The 20,107-nt window shown below is 36.3% G+C and overlaps 1 protein-coding gene across 3 annotated transcripts in view; it reads left to right on the forward strand.

Moving 5' to 3' along the window:
* LOC148949316 (retinol dehydrogenase 14-like) overlaps positions 1-20,107 on the forward strand; it is a 136,752-nt gene that overhangs the window by 110,943 nt on the left and 5,702 nt on the right. For all 3 annotated transcript variants that reach the window (XM_089093347.1, XM_089093349.1, XM_089093348.1), the window contains exons 4-6: positions 5,275-5,511; positions 7,567-7,755; positions 17,098-17,207. In XM_089093347.1, the coding sequence (XP_088949473.1) occupies positions 5,275-5,511; positions 7,567-7,755; positions 17,098-17,207 (536 nt within the window). The remainder of the gene's footprint in view (positions 1-5,274; positions 5,512-7,566; positions 7,756-17,097; positions 17,208-20,107) is intronic.

Genomic DNA, 20,107 nt, shown 5'->3' on the forward strand with positions numbered 1-20,107 from the left:
TTCTGAGCTAAGGTTTTCTAGTATTTCGTAGGTGAATGTTGTCTGAAACCAATAGTTTGGGATGAACAGTTTGCTATTTTGACTTTTCTGAGCTAGGTTTCTTAGTCTTTCGTTGGTGTGTGTTGACTGAAACCGATGATTTGGGATATGTAGTTTGCTATTTTTGACTTTTCTGAGCTGGATTTCTTAGTCTTTCATAGGTGTGTGTTGTATGAAACCTATGATTTGGGATGGGTGGATTGCTACTTTTGACTTTTCTGAGCTGGATTTCTTAGCCTTTCATAGGTGTTTGTTGTCTGAAACCTATAGTTTGGGATGACTAGTTTGCTATTTTTGACTTTTCTGAGCTAGGTTTCTTAGCCGTTCATAGGTGAGTGTTGTCTGAAACATATGATTTGGGATATGTAATTTGCTATTTCCGACTTTTCATAACCTGATTTCTTACTCTTTAGTAGGTGTGTGGTGTCTGAAACATATGATTTGGGATGTGTGGGTTGCTATTTTTTGACTTTTCTGAGCTGGATTTCTTAGCCATTAGTAGGTGTGTGTTGACTGAAACCTATGATTTGGGATGGTTAATTTGCTATTTTTGACTTTTCTGAGCTAGATTTCTTAACCTATCATATGTTTGCTCTTTCAAAAAATTATGATTTGGGAGGTATAGTTTGCTTTTTGGACTTTTCAGAGCTAGGATTCTTAGTCACTCATAGGTGTTTGTTGTCTGAAACTTCGAGTTTGGGATGAGTAGTTGGCTATTTCAGACTTTTCTGAGCTAAGGTTTCTTACTATTTCATAGGTGAATGCTGTCTGAAACTTATGATTTGGGATATGTAAATTACTATTTCGGGATTTTCTGAGTTAGATTTCTTAGTCTTTCATAGGTGTGTAGTGTCTGAAACCTATGATTTGGGATGTGTAGTTTGATATTTTCGACTTTTCTGAGATAGGTTTCTTAGACTTTCATAGGTATGTGTTGTCAGAACATTATGATTTGGGATGTGTGGGTTGCTATTTCAGGCTTTTCTGAGCAGGATTTCTTAGCCATTCGTAGGTGTGTATTGACTGAAACCTATGATTTGGGATGGTTAATTTGCTATTTTAGACTTTTCTGAGCTAGATTTCTTAGCCTTTCATAGGTGTGTCCTTTCAGAAAATTATGATTTGGGAGGTATAGTTTGCTTTTTGGACTTTTCATAGCTAGGATTCTTAGTCACTCATAGGTGTTTGTTGTCTGAAACTTCGAGTTTGGGATGAGTAGTTGGCTATTTCAGACTTTTCTGAGCTAAGGTTTCTTAGTATTTCGTAGGTGAATGCTGTCTGAAACTTATGATTTGGGATATGTAAATTACTATTTCGGGCTTTTCTGAGATGGATTTCTTAGTCTTTCATAGGTGTGTGATGTCTGAAACCTATGATTTGGTATGTGTCGTTTGCTATTTCAGACTTTTCTGAGATAGATTTATTAGCCTTTCATAGGTATGTGTTGTCTGAACAGTATGATTTGGGATGTGTGGTTTGCTATTTCAGGCTTTTCTGAGCTAAGGTTTCTTAGCCTTTCATAGGTGTGTCCTTTCAGAAAATTATGATTTGGGAGGTATAGTTTGCTTTTTGGACTTTTCATAGCTAGGATTCTTAGTCACTCAGAGGTGTTTGTTGTCTGAAACTTCGAGTTTGGGGTGAGTAGTTGGCTATTTCAGACTTTTCTGAGCTAAGGTTTCTTAGTATTTCGTAGGTGAATGCTGTCTGAAACTTATGATTTGGGATATGTAAATTACTATTTCGGGCTTTTCTGAGTTGGATTTCTTAGTCTTTCATAGGTGTGTGATGTCTGAAACCTATGATTTGGGATGTGTAGTGTGCTATTTTCGACTTTTCTGAGCTAGGTTTCTTAGCCTTTCATAGGTATGTGTTGTCAGAAAATTATGATTTGGGATGTGTAGTTTGCTATTTCAGGCTTTTCTGAGCTAAGGTTTTCTAGTATTTCTTAGGTGAATGTTGTCTGAAACCTATAGTTTGGGATGAGTAGTTTACTATTTTTGACTTTTCTGAGCTAGGTTTCTTAGTCTTTCGTTGGTGTGTGTTGACTGAAACCTATGATTTGGGATTCATAGTTTGCTATTTTGACTTTTCTGAGCTGGATTTATTAGCCTTTCCTACGTGTGTGTTGACTGAAACCTATGATTGGGATGTGTGGTTTGCTATTTTTTGACTTTTCTGAGCTAGATTTCTTAGCCGTTCATAGGTGTGTGTTGTCTGAAACTTATGATTTGGGATGTTTAGTTTGCTATTTGAACTTTTCAGAGCTATGATTCTTAGTCCGTCATAGGCGTTTGTTATCTGAAACTTCTAGTTTGGGATGAGTAGTTTCGCTATTTCAGGCTTTTCTGAGCTAAGGTTTCTTAGTCTTTCATAGGTGAATGATGTCTGAAACCTATGATTTGGGATATGTAAATTACTATTTCGGGCTTTTCTGAGTGGGATTTCTTAGTCTTTCATAGGTGTGTGTTGTCTGAAACCTATGATTTGGGATGGGTGGATTGCTACTTTTGACTTTTCTGAGCTGAATTTCTGAGCCTTTCATAGGTGTTTGTTGTCTGAAACCTTTAGTCTGGGATGACTAGTTTGCTATTTTTGACTTTTCTGAGCTAGGTTTCTTAGCCGTTCTTAGGTGAGTGTTGTCTGAAACCTAGGATTTGGGATATGTAAATTACTATTTCGGGCCAAAAAGCAAACTATACCTCCCAAATCATAATTTTCTGAAAGGGCAAACATATGATAGGCTAAGAAATCTAGCTCAGAAAAGTCAAAAATAGCAAATTAACCATCCCAAATCATAGGTTTCAGTCAACACACACCTACGAATGGCTAAGAAATCCAGCTCAGAAAAGTCAAAAAATAGCAACCCACACATCCCAAATCATAGGTTTCAGACACCACACACCTACGAAAGACTAAGAAATCCGGTTATGAAAAGTCGGAAATAGCAAATTACATATCCCAAATCATAGGTTTCAGACAACACTCACCTATGAACGGCTAAGAAACCTAGCTCAGAAAAGTCAAAAATAGCAAACTAGTCATCCCAAACTATAGGTTTCAGACAACAAACACCTATGAAAGGCTAAGAAATCCAGCTCAGAAAAGTCAAAAGTAGCAATCCACCCATCCGAAATAAAAGGTTTCATACAACACACACCTATGAAAGACTAAGAAATCCAGCTCAGAAATGTCAAAAATAGCAAACTACATATCCCAAATCATCGGTTTCAGTCAACACACACCAACGAAAGACTAAGAAACCTAGCTCAGAAAAGTCAAAAATAGCAAACTACTCATCCCAAACTATTGGTTTCAGACAACATTCACCTACGAAATACTAAAAAACTTTAGCTCAGAAAAGCCTGAAATAGCAAACTATACATCCCAAATCATAATTTTCTGACAACGCATACCTATGAAAGGCTAAGAAATCCAGCTCAGAAAAGTCGAAAATAGCAAACTACACATCCCAAATCATAGGTTTCAGACACCACACACCTATGAAAGACTAAGAAATCCAACTCCGAAAAGTCCAAAAAGCAAACTACATATCCCAAATCATAAGTTTCACTCAACACACACCAACGAAAGGCTAAGAAACATAGCTCATAAAAGCCTGAAATAGCAAACTACTCATCCCAAAGTATTGGTTTCAGTCAACACACACCTACGAATGGCTAAGAAATCCTGCTCAGAAAAGCCTGAAGTAGCAAACTACACATCCCAAATCATAGGTTTCAGACGACTCACATCAACGAAAGACGGGTGCTCGGGGAGAGCCTTTGTGGTTCTGTGGGTCCGTTGAGGGCGGGGGGTCCTTGGGTTGGGCGGGGGTCCCTGTGGGGCCGTGGGGTATGGGCTGGGGGTTCCGGGTTGGGAATGGGGTGTTGGGGTGGGGACTTGGGGGGGCGAGGTCTCATTGGGGGGCCGGTGGATGGCCTGTGGAGCGCCGGTGGTCCTTTGGGATCTCGGGGGACCTTTGAGGACCACGGGAGGTCATTTGGGGCAGTTGTGGGCCGGGGTAGGACCTTTGGGACCCCGTTGGTCCTTTGGGAGCTTGATGGGCCTTTGGGGGGCCCGGGGATGGCCTTTGGGGGTCTGGGTGGGCCTTTGGGGGCGCCGGTGGTCCTTTGGGAGCTTGGGGGGCCTTTGAGGGTCCGGGGGGACAGTTAGGGGCCTGGGGGACATTTGGGGACCGGTGGAGGGCCTTTGGGAGCTTGGGAGGCTTTTGAGGACCGGGGGGCTTCCTTCGGGGTTGGGGTAGGAGGATTGGAACCCTTTGGGGTTGGGTTAGAGGACCTCACAACACTGTTCAAATGAAACTTGTGTATTATAACGACCACAGAGTTTCACCATTAAATTCTCTTCTAAAATCTTTCCTAAAGTCATCTTTTAAAATGTCTCTAACCGTTTCGCCGAAATAGTTCCATAACCTGTCTAAAACGGTTTCGCCCAAATAATCCCTAAACGTAAATTCAGCGTGTTCCTTTGTTATTGGCATCTCTGCGCTAACGCATTTCAAATTAATATGAAACCTTTTCGCGCGCTAAAACAATTCATCGCTAAGATGCTTCTTGCCTAATTGTTTCCATGTCCTTTGGTTATTAATATCCTTTGGAGTTCGACCAAAAGAGTTGTTTCCGAGGCAAAGACATTAATGACTTGGATCTATTCCTGGAGAATCGTTTCTAGGCGAAAACTTTTAAAGTCTGATAGATGATGTCATTAATTGATTGATCTGTCAAGAAAGGGGAAATTAATTTGTTGTTTCTAAGGGGAATTATTGATTCACGATAGGTGAATTGAGGTCGACAGCACAGGTGTTCCATGGTCGATGTTGTTGTTGTTGTAAGTGCACGCTCTCAGCGAATGTCAAGGTCGTTGTTGTTGTTGTGAAATTTAGGTCATTGACCCCATTAACCACGTGTTCTCCCTAATGACTCCATGCCCATATTGTTTCATAATTCCCCACGCTCGTGAATCAATAATTCCCCCATCGATTATGTAAATCACCCCTCATGCCATGACACGTGGCCAAACAACCACCCCAACAGATTGATTGACCTTGACCCCCATTAGACTCGATCGATAATCCTTGAATAAATTATGTCCCGTCAGCATTAAACTAAATTGTAGATGGCAGCACGGTGTTCGTCCCGGGGCAATAGGGTCACCTCTACTTATATTAAGTCTTCCGTTACGAATTAATTAGTTACGAATTTAATTTTATTATAGAAGAAATATTGTCTATAGTGAATGAGGGTAACGTCACCGTGAAGCACTTGGATTTGGCTTCATTGAAATCCGTACATTCTTTCACGAAGTTAATTTTACAAACGGAAAATCGTTTAGACGTACTTATTAATAATGCGGGTGTAGCTGGATTTGAGCGAAGCCTTACAGAAGATGGCATAGAATATCAAATGCAGTCAAATTACTTCGGACATTTTCTTTTGGCCAATCAGTTACTGGGTGAGTGATCTTAATAGTCAGACTTGTAAAGTGGCTTGAAAAGGGGGAATGTGGACTAAGCATAACATCAACAAAATTTCCAGAATATATGCATGTTTCACAATAAGAATAAAAACATACAATTCGGGAAATAGACAAGAGAGGAAATTCAGGCTCACTTTGAAAATTTACCTACAAGAGCCATCTGGGTCTGCTCCGCAAAATCAAGAGGCTATTTATGACACCCTAAAATAATATTTGCTACATTTATTCGTTTGTATTTCTTTATAAAATTTTATTTTACAGTGGTAAAATAAGCGAACAAACTCGGATCTATAATTTAAATCCAAATCTTAGTCAATTATAACAATTCAGTTTGCTGTGAATTTTCCAGTTCTGCTCGATAGCACTAGACTATCAGTAGAAGCGTCTAGTAGGATTTAGTCTGAATTTAACGCATGCTATAGCCCCAAAATTTCCTCTGTTGTCTCTTTTTTCGTATTAATTAAACCAAACTTTCCAAAAGAAGAAGTTTAAAAAAAAGCAAAGAATTACTTTAAACCAAACACGAACAGAAATAAAGCAACATAATAATTCAAACTTAAAACGAAAAGAAGATTATTATCACCGGATAAGTGAGACCCAAAAACAAGCCGAAATTGCAATGAATAATCAAGTGAAACTGAAAGCGTACAGGAATTACATATAACAGAAGTAGGACCCACGCCTCTAAGCCTTCTATAGACTAGAGCGCCATTTACACTTTACTGGATACATTTTCTGTCTCTCGAAGTGTCTTTTTTATGTGTCGTAATATAAATAAAAAAAAAAAAAAAAAAAAAAAAAAAATCACCATAAAAACCCAGATTGCTTAAAAAAAACTAATGAAAGTATACTGCCTAGTTAATTTATTATGGAATGCATCCCCCGAATCTCAAAAATTTTGGATTTATCAAGATTATAAAAGAGAAAACGTTTCGTTAGAGCACAAATGACGATTAGAAGACTCTTAGAAAACTAAGGGGCGTTAGCCCCTCTCCTGTTTCTGATATTATCTGTTAAAATTAAGTTTGACTTAAATATTCATTGTTGCTTCAACTCGTTTTGTGTCCAACTTGTTCATTGATAGTGATTTTTTTTTTTTAAGTTTAATTTACTATTTGATTTTGTTTCTGTTCTTCTTGACTGTAATCTAGCTCTTTCATTTTTTTTTTTTTTTTAAAGAACTTCTTTTTTAGAAAAAAAGTTTAATTAATATCTGTTCGTTTTTAATTGAAGCTGTTTTTCTTTTGCTCGTTAATTAAAATCATATATATAAAGTTTTTCTTTGTTTCTGTTTTTCTGTCTTGGCTTTTATATTATATGGCTTTTATATATTATTGCTTGGCATTTCTGCTTTGGAAAGAAATTTGCTACAAATTTAATATTAGTTTCACTATCGAAATTTGGATAAATGGGTAGGGGGAATATTATTTAACTAAATGAATTGAAAGTCCATTATTATCGGCCTTCAATAGGGATGAAGCCATCCTCGCCCTCATCCTATTGCGACCTTAATTTCAATAGTGACTAGATATAAGTAGCCAAATCCTCATGTTCATTTACTATTAACATATTTTTATGTTGAAATATAACCAGTGCTCTAAAAGACAAGACCTTGTAAGAAGATTTACTGAAAAAAATAAGTCTATCACCTCATTCTGATTAATAATAGGCTGCAAATTGTCAAGAACTCATCTAATAGCCAAATCTAGTTCATGGAAGCTTTGAAAATAGACTTTCTTCTGAAAAAAACACTTCTTTGAACAGGTTAAATTGTAGAGTTCAAGTTTATCTTTATTGTTCAGTAAAGACTCACTAAAAATGAACCATCTTTGCCAAATGACTTAAATCAATGACATATGTCCAATTTGTTCTACAGTTTATTAAAGTTTCTCCGTTTTTCGTATTTGACTCGTACAATTTTTGCTTCAGATTATGGTGAATTTCAGATCACTTTGCTCTTCAAAAATTTTCGTTTTTTAGTTTCAAATTTAGTTATTTTTACTGTTGAAGTTAGTTTTCCTCTCTTTCTAGATTTAATGAAACAAACTAAGAAAGCACGAATTATTGTTGTCTCATCTGTAGCTCACGAGGGAGCAAGGACTTTAGACTTGGAAAACTTAAATGGAGAAAGAAGGGGAGACTTTGCAACACTTTATTGCATGAGTAAATTATGCAACATCCTTTTTGCCAATGAACTGGCACGAAGACTCAAGGGAAGAGGTATGAAATTTGCTGAACATTTTGCCCATGAAATTACAGCTTATTAACATAAGGAACATTTTATCTACAAGGTTGAGGAGAGTGTTGACAACACCTCCATGGTGCCGTTGAAAGTAGTAGGCACAAATTAGGACCCACTACGGTTAATTTCAGTCACCGTTCATCCGCTGACCATCCTGCCCAGTGTCTGGCCAAGAAGCAAGGTATTTTGTGGAATACGCTCGAGAGACTGGTGGCCTGTCGAATATAAATCTTTCGCGTTGCATAAAAAACATTTATATGTTCTATTTACAATTAGGCAGAAAATGGTTCCAGGAGTGGTTGCTTCTCACTCAGCTGCATTCGGGACAGTTTTGCGCTTTACAACAATAAATCGCGAACAACGGTAATTTGGTATGAAGTGATCTCTTTCTGTAGTCATTTTATTCCTTTACTTCTCATTTTATTCATACTAAAACACTATTACAAATGTGTAACACGGCCACAGAAGCTTGACTTGTTATGGGCCACACAAAACAATAATAAAACGTTGAAATAACCATAAACAATACGCTAAATCACACAATACATACAAAATAGACATAACAGAGAATACACACTAGAATACAGTAAAAAACAAAAACACATATCTCAATAACAAAAATAGCGATAAACAGAAACCAAGAAAGTAGAGAAAACAGGAGAGACCAAGTTGGCATTAGAACATGAAAAAAAAGAAGACGAAAGACGAGGACTTCAACAGTTGGGAAGGTTCCTGAAAATAATTTTAAAAGAAGAGGAGTGAGATACATCGCCGTTGAGATAAGAGAGGAAATAAACAAAGGCGGGAGAAAAATTACTGGACTAAAACTACGTACATACCTGCCGAGGAACTGCCTTCGCAGAGAGAGATAGAGGGATATCAGAAGGGATAGAGTTCCATAGTAAAATAGATTGATAAACAGGAGACCTCTGAGCTGCTGGTGATGATCATTTAGGTAAAGTAAATCTACGAGAATAAAAATACACAAAGAAGAAGAGTACCTACCAGAGCCTGTTCATAGAAAAAAACTACTGTGGATACGGTGGAAGAGTACCTAGAAAAGCAGAATGCCCAAAACAAAAATTACTTCTACCTGTAACACAATCCAGCTGAGCTATTCCAGTGTCACTATATAGATCAGAAGAAGGGTATAGGCGAGGGAGAAGAGAATTAGCCTTAACCGCCCTATTTTGGGGTCTTGGAAGTGAACACAAAAGAAATTTGTTAGCTTATCCGAGACAGAACAACAATATGAAAGGTAAGGAAAATAAAAGCATTATAAAGAGAAAGCATAAAATCTGGGGGAGAAATTAGCTAACCCGATGCAACTTCAAAGACTTATGGAGGATGAGGGAACGGGTGCGAGAAATATGGGTTTTAAAAGAAAGAAAACAGTCAAGAAACACACCGAGAAATTTCACCGTGGTAGTTTGCGGTATAATATTATTCCTATAAGTCAGGTGGATTATCTCCTGTGCGTCACACATACGATAACGGGTCCTGAAATATACAACGGCACTCTTCCGGCTGTTAAGAGCCATACCATTTGACCAGCACCACTCATTCCCTTTAATCAACATCAGTGTGAGGCGAGCTACGGAAGTGGCAGGTGGTAGGTCCACTACAACAATAAAAAAGCTACTGTCGTCAGCAAAAAGGACAAGGTAAATAGAATAGAATAATGCTTTATTTTTAAAACTTTTCACAAGCGATATATTGCCGAATATAAGTTCGTCTAAAAAAAAATGAAGTAAACAACAACCATCACAAGCACTTCAATGAAATTAGGTTCAGGGACAACAAAACATTAAGAAATATCAACCGACAAAATATAGACAAATAGAAATTGAACAATTACAAAAAGTGTTAAAGTGACCAGAATAATGTCATATCAAACAGGTCCTACATTAAAAGTAAAAATTTCGTCATAAAACGGCATACAATAAAATAAGTCATCAAAAGTAAAAAGAGTTAAAAAGAGTTAAAAAAGAGTGTTAAGAGTTAAAAAAAAGGATTCATTAAAAGGTATTGGAGGTGTTAAGGATTTTAGGAAAGGTTGGTATAAAGCTATGTAAATGTTTTTTTGTTTTGGCTTTTACAGGTTCTAGAATGGGGATGGGATTTTTTGCCTCTCTTGGGAGAGGCTTCCGTTCAGGATTATTGGAAGGCGGAAAAAGGTCTTCAGTTCCGATGTTGGTTCTCACATTATCACCAAAACGGAGGCACAGAGCATGCCGTCTATTTTGCAGGGTTTTGATTTTACACTTTTGTAAGAAGTAGGAGTAAGGCAACATCCCTTCCCATGCGATTATTTTTAAAGCCTTTTTCAGAACGGATTCCAACATTTTGGTATGATTTTTACTTAATCAGAAGTGCCATAGAGGGCAAGCATATTCGAGAGTTGGGCGAATGAAAGATATGTAAAATTTCAAAATATGAGAAGCCGGGCATTGATATTTTGCCAATTACTTAAGGAAAGCTAGGAGATATTGGCTTGCTTGGTTATATTTGAAATATGGGCTTGCCATTTAAGATTGGAAGTTAAAGATACTCCTAGAAGTTTTATTTTTGTGTCATAAGTTCACTTGAAAAAATAGATGTAAATGAAGGGGTTGTGCTTAGAAAATTGATTGTTAGTATTATATATTTCAAGGGGTTACATACATTTATTTTTGAGGGCTTCTGTTGCAAAATATTCAAGGATTTCTAGTGGACTACTTTTTATATTTATCCTGGCGACCTCTAGTAGAGTCATATCATCCACAAATTTCAATCGTAAGGAAATTTCTTCTTCTGCCAAATTGTTTACCATAACGCTGAATAAGATGGGTCCAGTTATACTACCTTGAGGTATTCCGTTATAGACTGGTAGAGGTTCTGAACGAGTATTCATGTATTTGACCACTTGAGATCTTTGGCTTAAAAATGATGAGATAATTTTTACCAGAGAGGAGTCAATTTAGAATTCATGGGAAAGTTTATCAACTAAAACATTATGGTCAACATAATCGAAAGCTTTTTCCAGGTCAACTGAGATGAGATTAGCCCAGGTATTAGGTGTCTCTAGGTTTTTCAGCATTGTGTCATACATATGTACTAGATAGTAGGACGTTGACACTTTTGGGACGTTTCCAAGTTGTCGGATTTCAATACGTTCTGCAATTGAGACCCTGAGCCAGTTAGATAAAAATGATTTGTACAGCTTTGAAAAAAGTGGTGTTACTGTTATTGGTCTAACTTTGTCAAAATAAACCACGGCACCTTTTTTTGGAACTAGAGTTACATAACCTTGTTTCCAAAGAACCGGGAATTCACCTGTTTTTGTGTTTTTTTTTAAAATCTCTACCAGTAGCTCTGAGATTTTATCGGAGAAAGCTTTTACGAGTGGGATCGGAAAATCTACAGGGCAGATACTGGTTCTTTTTAATTTTTGGATTTTATTTGTAATCTGAGATTTTGTGATTATTCGTAAATTATCTTCAGAGGTTTGGGAGGAAATTCTTTCCGGATTCAGGGGTAGGTAAATGTGGGGATTAAGATTATCCACAAGGTATTAAATATATATTAAAAACAAAAGAGGTCTTAGTATAGAGTCCTTTGGGACACCTTTCGATACAGGCAAAGTGGAGGAAAAAATACCATTAACCGAAACGTATTGAGGTCTCCCTGAGAGGTATAGACTTTACCATTCTAGTGGGACTCCATGTAGTTCAAATAAAAATAGTTTAGACAGAAGAACAGTGTTCAACCATATCAAATGCCTCCAAAAAACACACAAAATCTTGTCCAGACCACCCCTGGATCAAAAAAGCTGATAAAAAATTTAACATGCAGCTGTGATTTTCTATTCTATTGGACAGACAACTAAATTTAAAAAGAAGACAAAAAGCTGGAACTTCAATATCTCTGATTCTAACTTTTGATTTGTAACTTTAAACCTAAGGTAAGGTAAATCTATATTAGTACAATTTTTATAAAAGAAATTTTCTATTTTAGCCAACGGAGAGCACAGATAGACGTGTCAGTTTAATTCATCCTACACTAGGAAAATCCCTCCCCCAAAAATGCTGTATATTTTCCAGTAACGAATACTGTATATAAACAATTGGCGAAGTTCATTGCTTGCAGCCCTTTCCCCGGGGACTCTGGGGGATCAAGTCATTCTCAAAGTCATAGTTATTAGATCTTTCGACTATACTGAACAAAATAGCTATCTCAAAATTTTGATCAAGTAGCATTTGGGAAAAAGGGGCATGGAAGGGGGCTAGCTGCCCCCAATATTTTTCGTCACTTAAAAATGACACAATAACTTTTGATTGATTGATATGATTACCCCTGGGAAAAAAATAAAATAAAAACGCACCCATGACCTTTTTTCTTGCAAAAAAAAAAAAAATACAAAGTATGAAAATACTTTTGTATATAGGAGCTTGAACACTCTACAGTAGAGTTCTCTGATATGCCGAATCTGATGGTATGATTTTTATTAGGAACACTTGATGTTTTGGGGGTGTTTCCCCTAAAACTTTTGATGGATAACATTAAGCTCCATGAATATTGGTAAGCTTCATGAATAAGCATCAACATTGAATCGTTTTGATGTTTCTATTGTTATCAAGAATCTGGTACTTTGAGTTTCAGTTACTATTGAGCCGCATCGCTCCTTACTTACAGTTTGTTACCACGAACTGTTTGATACATTTTCAGACAAAACAAAGAACAAATGAAGAAACTAAGTGGCGACAAGACAAAAAGCAAAATCAAAACAAACAAAAACAAAAGAAGACAAAAAAGAGAAAAAAGTACATTCTCAGCGTGAATATAAACTAAACCAAAATTAAAAATGAATCTAACATTATTAAGTCCCCACATCCTAACAAGGAACAATCCTCAGAACAAATTTTTTCATTGATGAACGATTCTTTGGAGTTATTTCAGCCATATTAAATTTATCTGCAGCATAGGGGATCTGAAAACTTAATTAAAATCTAGCCCTTTCTAGTACTAGTCTTTTCTAGAATATCAAGCCCTTTTTAGTAGAAAATCTAGTCCTTTATAAGTAGAGGAAGATGAAGCTTCTTGGAACGAACATGGACAGAAAAACAAGAACCCCGACGATAGCCTTAAATGAAAATAGTTTGCTGGAGATTGATGTAAAAAAAAACACATTGCTGTTTGTACTTCTTGTAGTTGTTTAAGATTAAAAAATATCCAGAAATAAAAAGAGGATATGTGTTTGTGATGGAATCTCACGGCCTTATTCTGGGTTATCCTTAGGGGCTGTAAGTAAACCGCAAACGTGTTCCGTTTCACTTATAGGACAGTTATAGGACACTATTTAAGATAGGATTCACTAAGCGAATGATTTTAAGAATGGAGGATGGAATCAAATGCTTTAGTCTACAAAGGCATCCCAAATTATGAGCAAGAATCAGAATGTTTGTGAAAAGACAACATCTCATCTTTAATGAACCGAAGTACCTAAATGACTTAACCCTTTTTTATCCAATTTTGACCTAAGACAATTTCTTCTATCAAGATCTTATCCAGTGCCTTCTTTGAGTGCCCAAATATCATGAGTTCGGTTTTTGTAAAGTTCGGAGCAAAATAGGTACATGAAACCATGTATTAAGGGAATTCGCTGTTGTCATCGGATTTTCAACCAGCAAGGATGGAGGCGTAACTTTTCTGTCACTGCAGTACCATCTGCAAAAAATACAACTAAGGTGTCATTAGGAGGCAAACATCTTGGTACGTCATTAATGTAAATTAGGAATAATGAGGGCCCTAGAACGGACCCCTGAGAGCTACTAATATTATCTAGAGAGCATCCATCTGAAGTTTTGATAATGCAAGTAAGATTTGAATAATTCAATTCCTTTACCTCTAATTCCTGCATGATTGATTTTTTCAAGTAGAATTCTGTGATTTATCGTGTCAAATGCCTTCTTTATGCTATAAAAAAGAGTAAAAACTTGATTTTATCATTTAGAGAATCATTAATATTCAGGAAAAGTGTGGCAATTGTTTGTTCGGTTGAATGACCCCTTCTTTCCGGGTATTTACATACAATTTATATCTTGAAAACTTAGGAATAAGGTTTTCATTTCTGCAAGATTCCAAAATTTTTGTCGATTGATAATATTAGCGTGTTTTTTTGCCTAAACTAATAAAATAAAGGATATCATAGGTCAACTGCTCCCCATTAGCTACATTTGTTCTAAAACTCGCTAAGATCGAGGTATCATCAATTAAAATTTTACCATTTTTTGGTTTGGTTAAATCTTATGTAAAATTGTTTATGTATGAATTTTTTTCTAATTTGTTACCTGCATGTTTTTCAGAATTTTATAATGAAAGGGAACATAGCTAGAAACTAGAAATTTTTAATTAATTATAACGCCAGTTCCAATTACTACCATATCTAAATTTTCTGCTGGGTATATTGGTCCTGAAGTCTGGAACAGGATTCCGGCGGAAGTAAAAGGTAGCAAGACCCTTGAGGAATTTCGTACTTCTTTGCGACGTAATTGTTTTAAGCAGTATTATAGACATGTATTAAGTGAATGATTTGGGAGTGAGTATATGCTTGTGAGTCTTAAAAGAGAAATTGATTGTGGGTTGATTGAGTTGTGTGTCGATATATGAAAGGAAACATGATGAATCATAGAGTGAGTGTGGAATTCCTTCAAGTTCCCTCTAAAAATATATTATCTTTAGAATGTTGATTAATTGTTTAGTAAGGCTGAGGGAGGGGAGGAGGAGTAAGATTTTTTTCCCCCGAGGAAGTGTATTAGTGTATTAGTTGTTGAAGCGTCCCTTTTTTTTTGGGTCGTCCCAAACACGCTAATATGCGTCGGGACCTATTTTGATATTGTTAGTATTATATGCAGTTCTGTTAGTATTATTATTTGAAAAAAACTACGTTTTCTAAAGAGTTAAAGAGGCTGAGTTACAAGGTCGAACCTTAAAACGTACAGGGATTAGGAGGCACAGTTGGGGGCTACCGCCCCCAAACCCCCGCTTTTGCAGCCTTTAAATAAAAAAAAAATTTAAACTGAAAGTAAGGAGCGACATTAAATCTTAAAACGAACAGAAATTATTCCGTATATGAAAGAGGCTGTGCCCTCCTCAACGCCTCGCTCTTTACGCTAAGGTTTGACTTTCTCACAACTCTTTTTTTAAACAATAAAAACTTTAGCGTAAAGAGCGAGGCGTTGAGGAGGGCATAGCCTCTTTCATATACGGAATAATTTCTGTTCGTTTTCAGATTTAATGTCGCTCCTTACTTTCAGTTTAAATTTTTTTTTTATTTAAAGGCTGCGAAAGCGGGGGGTTTGGGGGCGGCAGCCCCCCAACTGTGTCTCCTAATCCCTGTACGTTTTAAGGTTCGACCTTGTAACTCAGCCTCTTTAACTCTTTAGAAAACGTAGTTTTTTTCAAATAATTTCTGCACGTTTTTGTACAGTTTATTACTTATTATTGCTTGACTAACTGTTAGCTGATCGTGTCAGGAGTTGAAGTTGGGGGGCTGCCGCCCCCCAAACCCCCCGCTCTTGAACATTCTTGTGTTAAGGCTTTTATTTCCTGAATACTCAAATCACGTCGTACAGGGTGCCTCCTAATCCCGGTACGTTTTAAGGTTCGAACTTGTGACTCAGCCTCTTTAACAGCCCCCCCAACTATGCCTCCTAATCCCTGTACGTTTTAAGGGTTGACCTTGTAACTCAGCCTCTTTAACTCTTTAGAAAACGTAGTTTTTTTTCAAATAATACACATAAACAGGTTAGACATGCTTTGTTATGAAATTTGACGCGCAGATATTTTCATAACAAAGCATGTCTAACCTGTTTATCTGTATTATTTGAAAAAAACTAAGGTTTTTCGTAAATGTAAATTCGGGGGATAATTTTTTCGGTCTGCAAATATCAAAAGGCCCTAACAGGTCGAATTCTGCTTCGAATGAGTCCTCATTCAACCGGATCCGTTGCCAACTGTGGCCTGTAGGCGTGGCTAAGAAAAAAAGAAGAAATGATGATGAATTTTAAGTGGCTATATTTGGTTTTTTGAAAACAGGGACGGAGTGATCGGATTGAGCTGAAATTTCGAGTATAAGCTCTCGGGCCCGAGGAAAGCTTAACCTCTAAATTTCAGCCCAATCGGACAACGTTAATGGGGGGCTGTGGTGGGAGGGTAGAAACTTCCGGCCCAGTTTACCCCCTGAAGATACAGTCGGAGGAGGATGAAATTTTGCAAGTTTCTTAGTTTGAGCTTGGGCTACAAAATGCGATTTCCGCCGTCTCTCTGCGACCTCTAGGACCTGAAATCGCTTAACATTGTGGTGGGTCGCCACTTTATAGAGGCACAAGTGTGCCTCCTTGATATAGAGATTTCTATGTATATTTTTTTTGTGACCCATTTGTTAATAAGAAAAAAAATCCACAGTTTCCATAAGATGCAAAAGGTACAGACTTTTGGATTTGTCTACATTGCAATTTAAATCGGAACTAATGATATAAGGCGTTAAAATTAGCACGAGAAATTTTTTTCATTTTGTTGAAGATTAATCTTACTTTTAACAAAACTCTTAATCTGACGAAGCACTAAAGTCTCACGAATCTCTGTTTACTGATACGAAAATTAATTTTCAATCTATCACTACTATCTCATCTTCTTATCTTATCTTCTTCTGCTTCTTCTTATTCAGAAGTTGAAGTAAAAATTTGGTAAACAAGCCCCTAATTCAATGAATATAATTGAAACAATTAAAAATTATTGGAAGCTAATAAGAGATTGGAAGCTAATTTTCTAGATTAACTGACGCTAGTGTTTAAAAGAAAAATCTCATTCAGGGTCCAGGGAGTAAAGACCTTCTTTGACCCAACTCTAAAATTAGGGTCAGGGTAAATTCTGTACCCTAAAGTCACCAACCAGATTAAAAGTCAACTAGCTTACTTTACCTGCCAGGGTTTTCCTAAGGTAACCTAATTTTACTTTGTTCAGCTTTAAGTAATTCTTGAAAGCAAAAATACTGCTTAATTATCACTTACAGAGAGGTTCCAGCTTTATACCTATTGGGTTCTAGATTAACCATGTCACTTATCTAGTTTCTTTTGAAATTTCCGTGTGTTTTGATGAAGTCACCAGATGCTACGCTGTAAGCAGGGCTAGTATTTTTTAATCTCTATCTTCCTCTGTTAAATCACCGAAGCCCCAACTTTCGTAAATTTACCCGTCTTTTTGGAGCAAACTATAATTAGAAGCAAAAAAAAATAAAGCTATTTTAGATAAGCAATAACTGATTTTCGCTTTTTTTATAGATGTCACAGTAAATTCTTTACATCCTGGTGTGGTCGAGACAGAAATTTTTCGATGCATGCCAGTTCTTGTTCGTATTCCCTTTCTCTCGATCGTACGTCTATTTTGCAAGGTAAGACATTGCTTAGAATCTGCAAAGAAAAACCTTAAAGTCCAATATTTCTTTGTGTAATTCATTTTGCTGTTGTTAAACATTGTCAAATAAATCAGCAAAACACAAATGTGTCATAAAACACATGTCTTCTAGATGACCTGTAGATGAATAACTATAGGCTAAGACAAATTGAGTGTTTTTATATCCTGTACATACAATTTTTGAGTGTAATCAATACAAAATGAAAGCTGTGATCAGGAATTTGCATTTGGTTTGAACCCAGACATTGTGTTAGGTTTGAAATAATCTTCCGCAATATTCGAGGAGGTCAATATATCAATGCTATTAAATATATTCCTGTTAGAAATGTAAAAATTTTAGACTTTTCACAGTGAGTTAGGTTTTTTACAGTAAATAGGTTTTAGACTTTTACAGTGAAAGAAGGAGGTGAAACCCAAACTCTTCTTTGTATATATTTCTGTTCGTTTCAAGCTGGATTTGCTAATTCAATTTAAGTTTCACTCGTTTTAAGATTTATTTGCTCATTTATATTAGTAACTATTGTTTGTTGGTTTGCTATGATAGTTTGTTCAATTTTTGCTCGTTTCTGATATAATTTGTGGTTTAAAAACAAAATATTTTTGTTCGTTTTAATTTTGATTTGCATATTTAACTTAAGCTTTACTCGTTTTGAGATTTACTTATTTATTTGTATTAGTCCTGTTATATTTTCTTTGCTGATTGTTTATTTAATTTCTGTTCATTTTGGGTTTCATTTACTCTATAATAGTAATTTCTGGTTGTTTTGAGTTTGAGTAATTGTCTGTTTCTATTTCTTCTGATCTTAAGTTTAATATGGCCTTTACTTTTCTTTAGAAAACTTCTTTTTCGGAAAGTTTTTTTTTAAATTAATTTCTGTTCGTTTTTGACTGCCAAAGTTTCAAGTTCTTTAAAATTCCCTATTTCAAAATATTTTTTTATTCCCAAATAAATTAACAGTTTTTGTAAAAACTAATCAATTAAACTGAATATTGGATATATATAATGATATTAATTGTTGGAAGCTCACCAGCTCAATATTTTGTTTCACCCAGGCCGGATTTAAAGCTTTGACGCCTCTAGGCCTAAGCATTTTTGCCGCTTCGGTTTTGCACGATTTTCGGGGAAATCCCCAAATTTTCGGGAATACTGAAAGCCGCAGGACCTAGTGGGCCTATTGGTAAATCCTGGTCTGGTTTCAGTGAAAGTTTCGTTTCATTTTCAATGTTGTGATAAGAACAAGAGAAAATATTTAAAACGGGAAGTAACGATACTCTTGTTTGTAGTGAAGACACTATTCCGTAGAAGTACATAACCCCTACTCCCTGAAAACGACCGCAGTCTAACAACCAATCCTTAATCCAATTCTCACTAGTGTTTTAATTCTGTTCTCCCAATTCTTATAATTATGATTCTTACAATTCTTACAATTTGTAGAACTTTGTAGAACCTAATTTTTACAATTTGCAGAACTTTGTAGCCACTTAAGTAAGAAAATGATAATCCTAAGTAAGAGAATTGACAATTTAAGTAAGAGAATGATACTTTTACAGTTAGGGAAACGGGCAGTGGCCATACTCTTGTTGGTAGTGAAGACACCATTCAAAAAAGTATATCCCTGCTCCCTGAAGACGACCACGGTCTAACAACCAATCCATAATCCAATTCTCCCTTGTCTTTGAATTCTGTTTTCCCTATTATTATGATAAAAGAAGGTAATTTTGAAACTAATTTTTCAGAACTTTAAAGCCACTTACGTAAGAGAACGATAATTCTAAATATGAGACTTGGCTGTTTAAGTAAGAGAATGATACTTTTACCGTTTGTGAAAGGGGCAGTAGCCATACTCTTGTTGCCATGTAGCCATTTTAAAAAATTATGATTGAATGTGTTTTGGGAAATGATTGGTGTACAGGGAGGGGGCTGCATGATCTCCAGTCACTTTTGACGGTTAAAGAGGCCAGTAGAACTTCTGATTACGAATCAAATCAGCCCCCTTCGTATAAGAAACCTTATATCCCCTCAGGGCATGACTTACAACCATTGCTCTGAGGGTTGTGGGGGAGGGAGTTTCATTCTCAAAGTCATAATTTCCGGATATTTAAATTACACTGAACAAATGGCTGTCTCCAAACTTTTATTGGATGTGTTTGGGGGTGTGATCGAAGTGGGAGAGGGGGACTGGCTGCCCTCCACGAACTCTTAAGAAGTTCCTATGACAATTCTTTCTATAAAAAGTGCCCTGGTATAAATAATAACAATACATTGTGCCCAAATCGCTCTTTACTTAGGCAGCGCTATCGCGCTGCCTATGATATTTTGTCTTGAGATTTCAATTATACAGCACTGAAAGTGCTGTTTAGACCAGGTATGCCCCCTCCTAAAATTCAGTCTATGGGATACCATGCGATTTTATATTCCTGGGACATTAATCACGTTCTTTGCTTATGACAATGTGTTTACAGTAACATCATCGTGCGAAAATATTTTGATTGAAAAGGCAAATAAAGCCCTAAATGAACTGGTAAGTTTTACGAGATATAGTTGTCTATCTGTTAATGTTTTTAAGACGAATTTCATGAATTTTTGTAGAATTGGTACTACGAATTATTTTAAATAGTAAAATGTGCCTGAATGGTGTATTCTTAAAACAATTCTTTAGTGTAAAATATTTACGTTTTTATCTTGATTACAATTTGAGTTGGAAATTACACTGTTATGCAGTAGCAGCAAAAATGGCAAGAGGATAGGGTTTTATAAGAAGGCTAAGGAATGAGCTCCCGCCAAGAATTCTAGTGATCCTCTATCATTCTCTTATCAGTCTGTATCTATCTTATGGTTGTTTGTAGTGGACGAGTTCTTTTGTGTCAAGTTTTAAA

This window comes from Artemia sp. Qi Xiang Cuo, chromosome 8 (assembly GCF_049724085.1).
Source record: "Artemia sp. Qi Xiang Cuo chromosome 8, ASM4972408v1, whole genome shotgun sequence".
NCBI classification, from domain to species: domain Eukaryota; kingdom Metazoa; phylum Arthropoda; class Branchiopoda; order Anostraca; family Artemiidae; genus Artemia; species Artemia sp. Qi Xiang Cuo.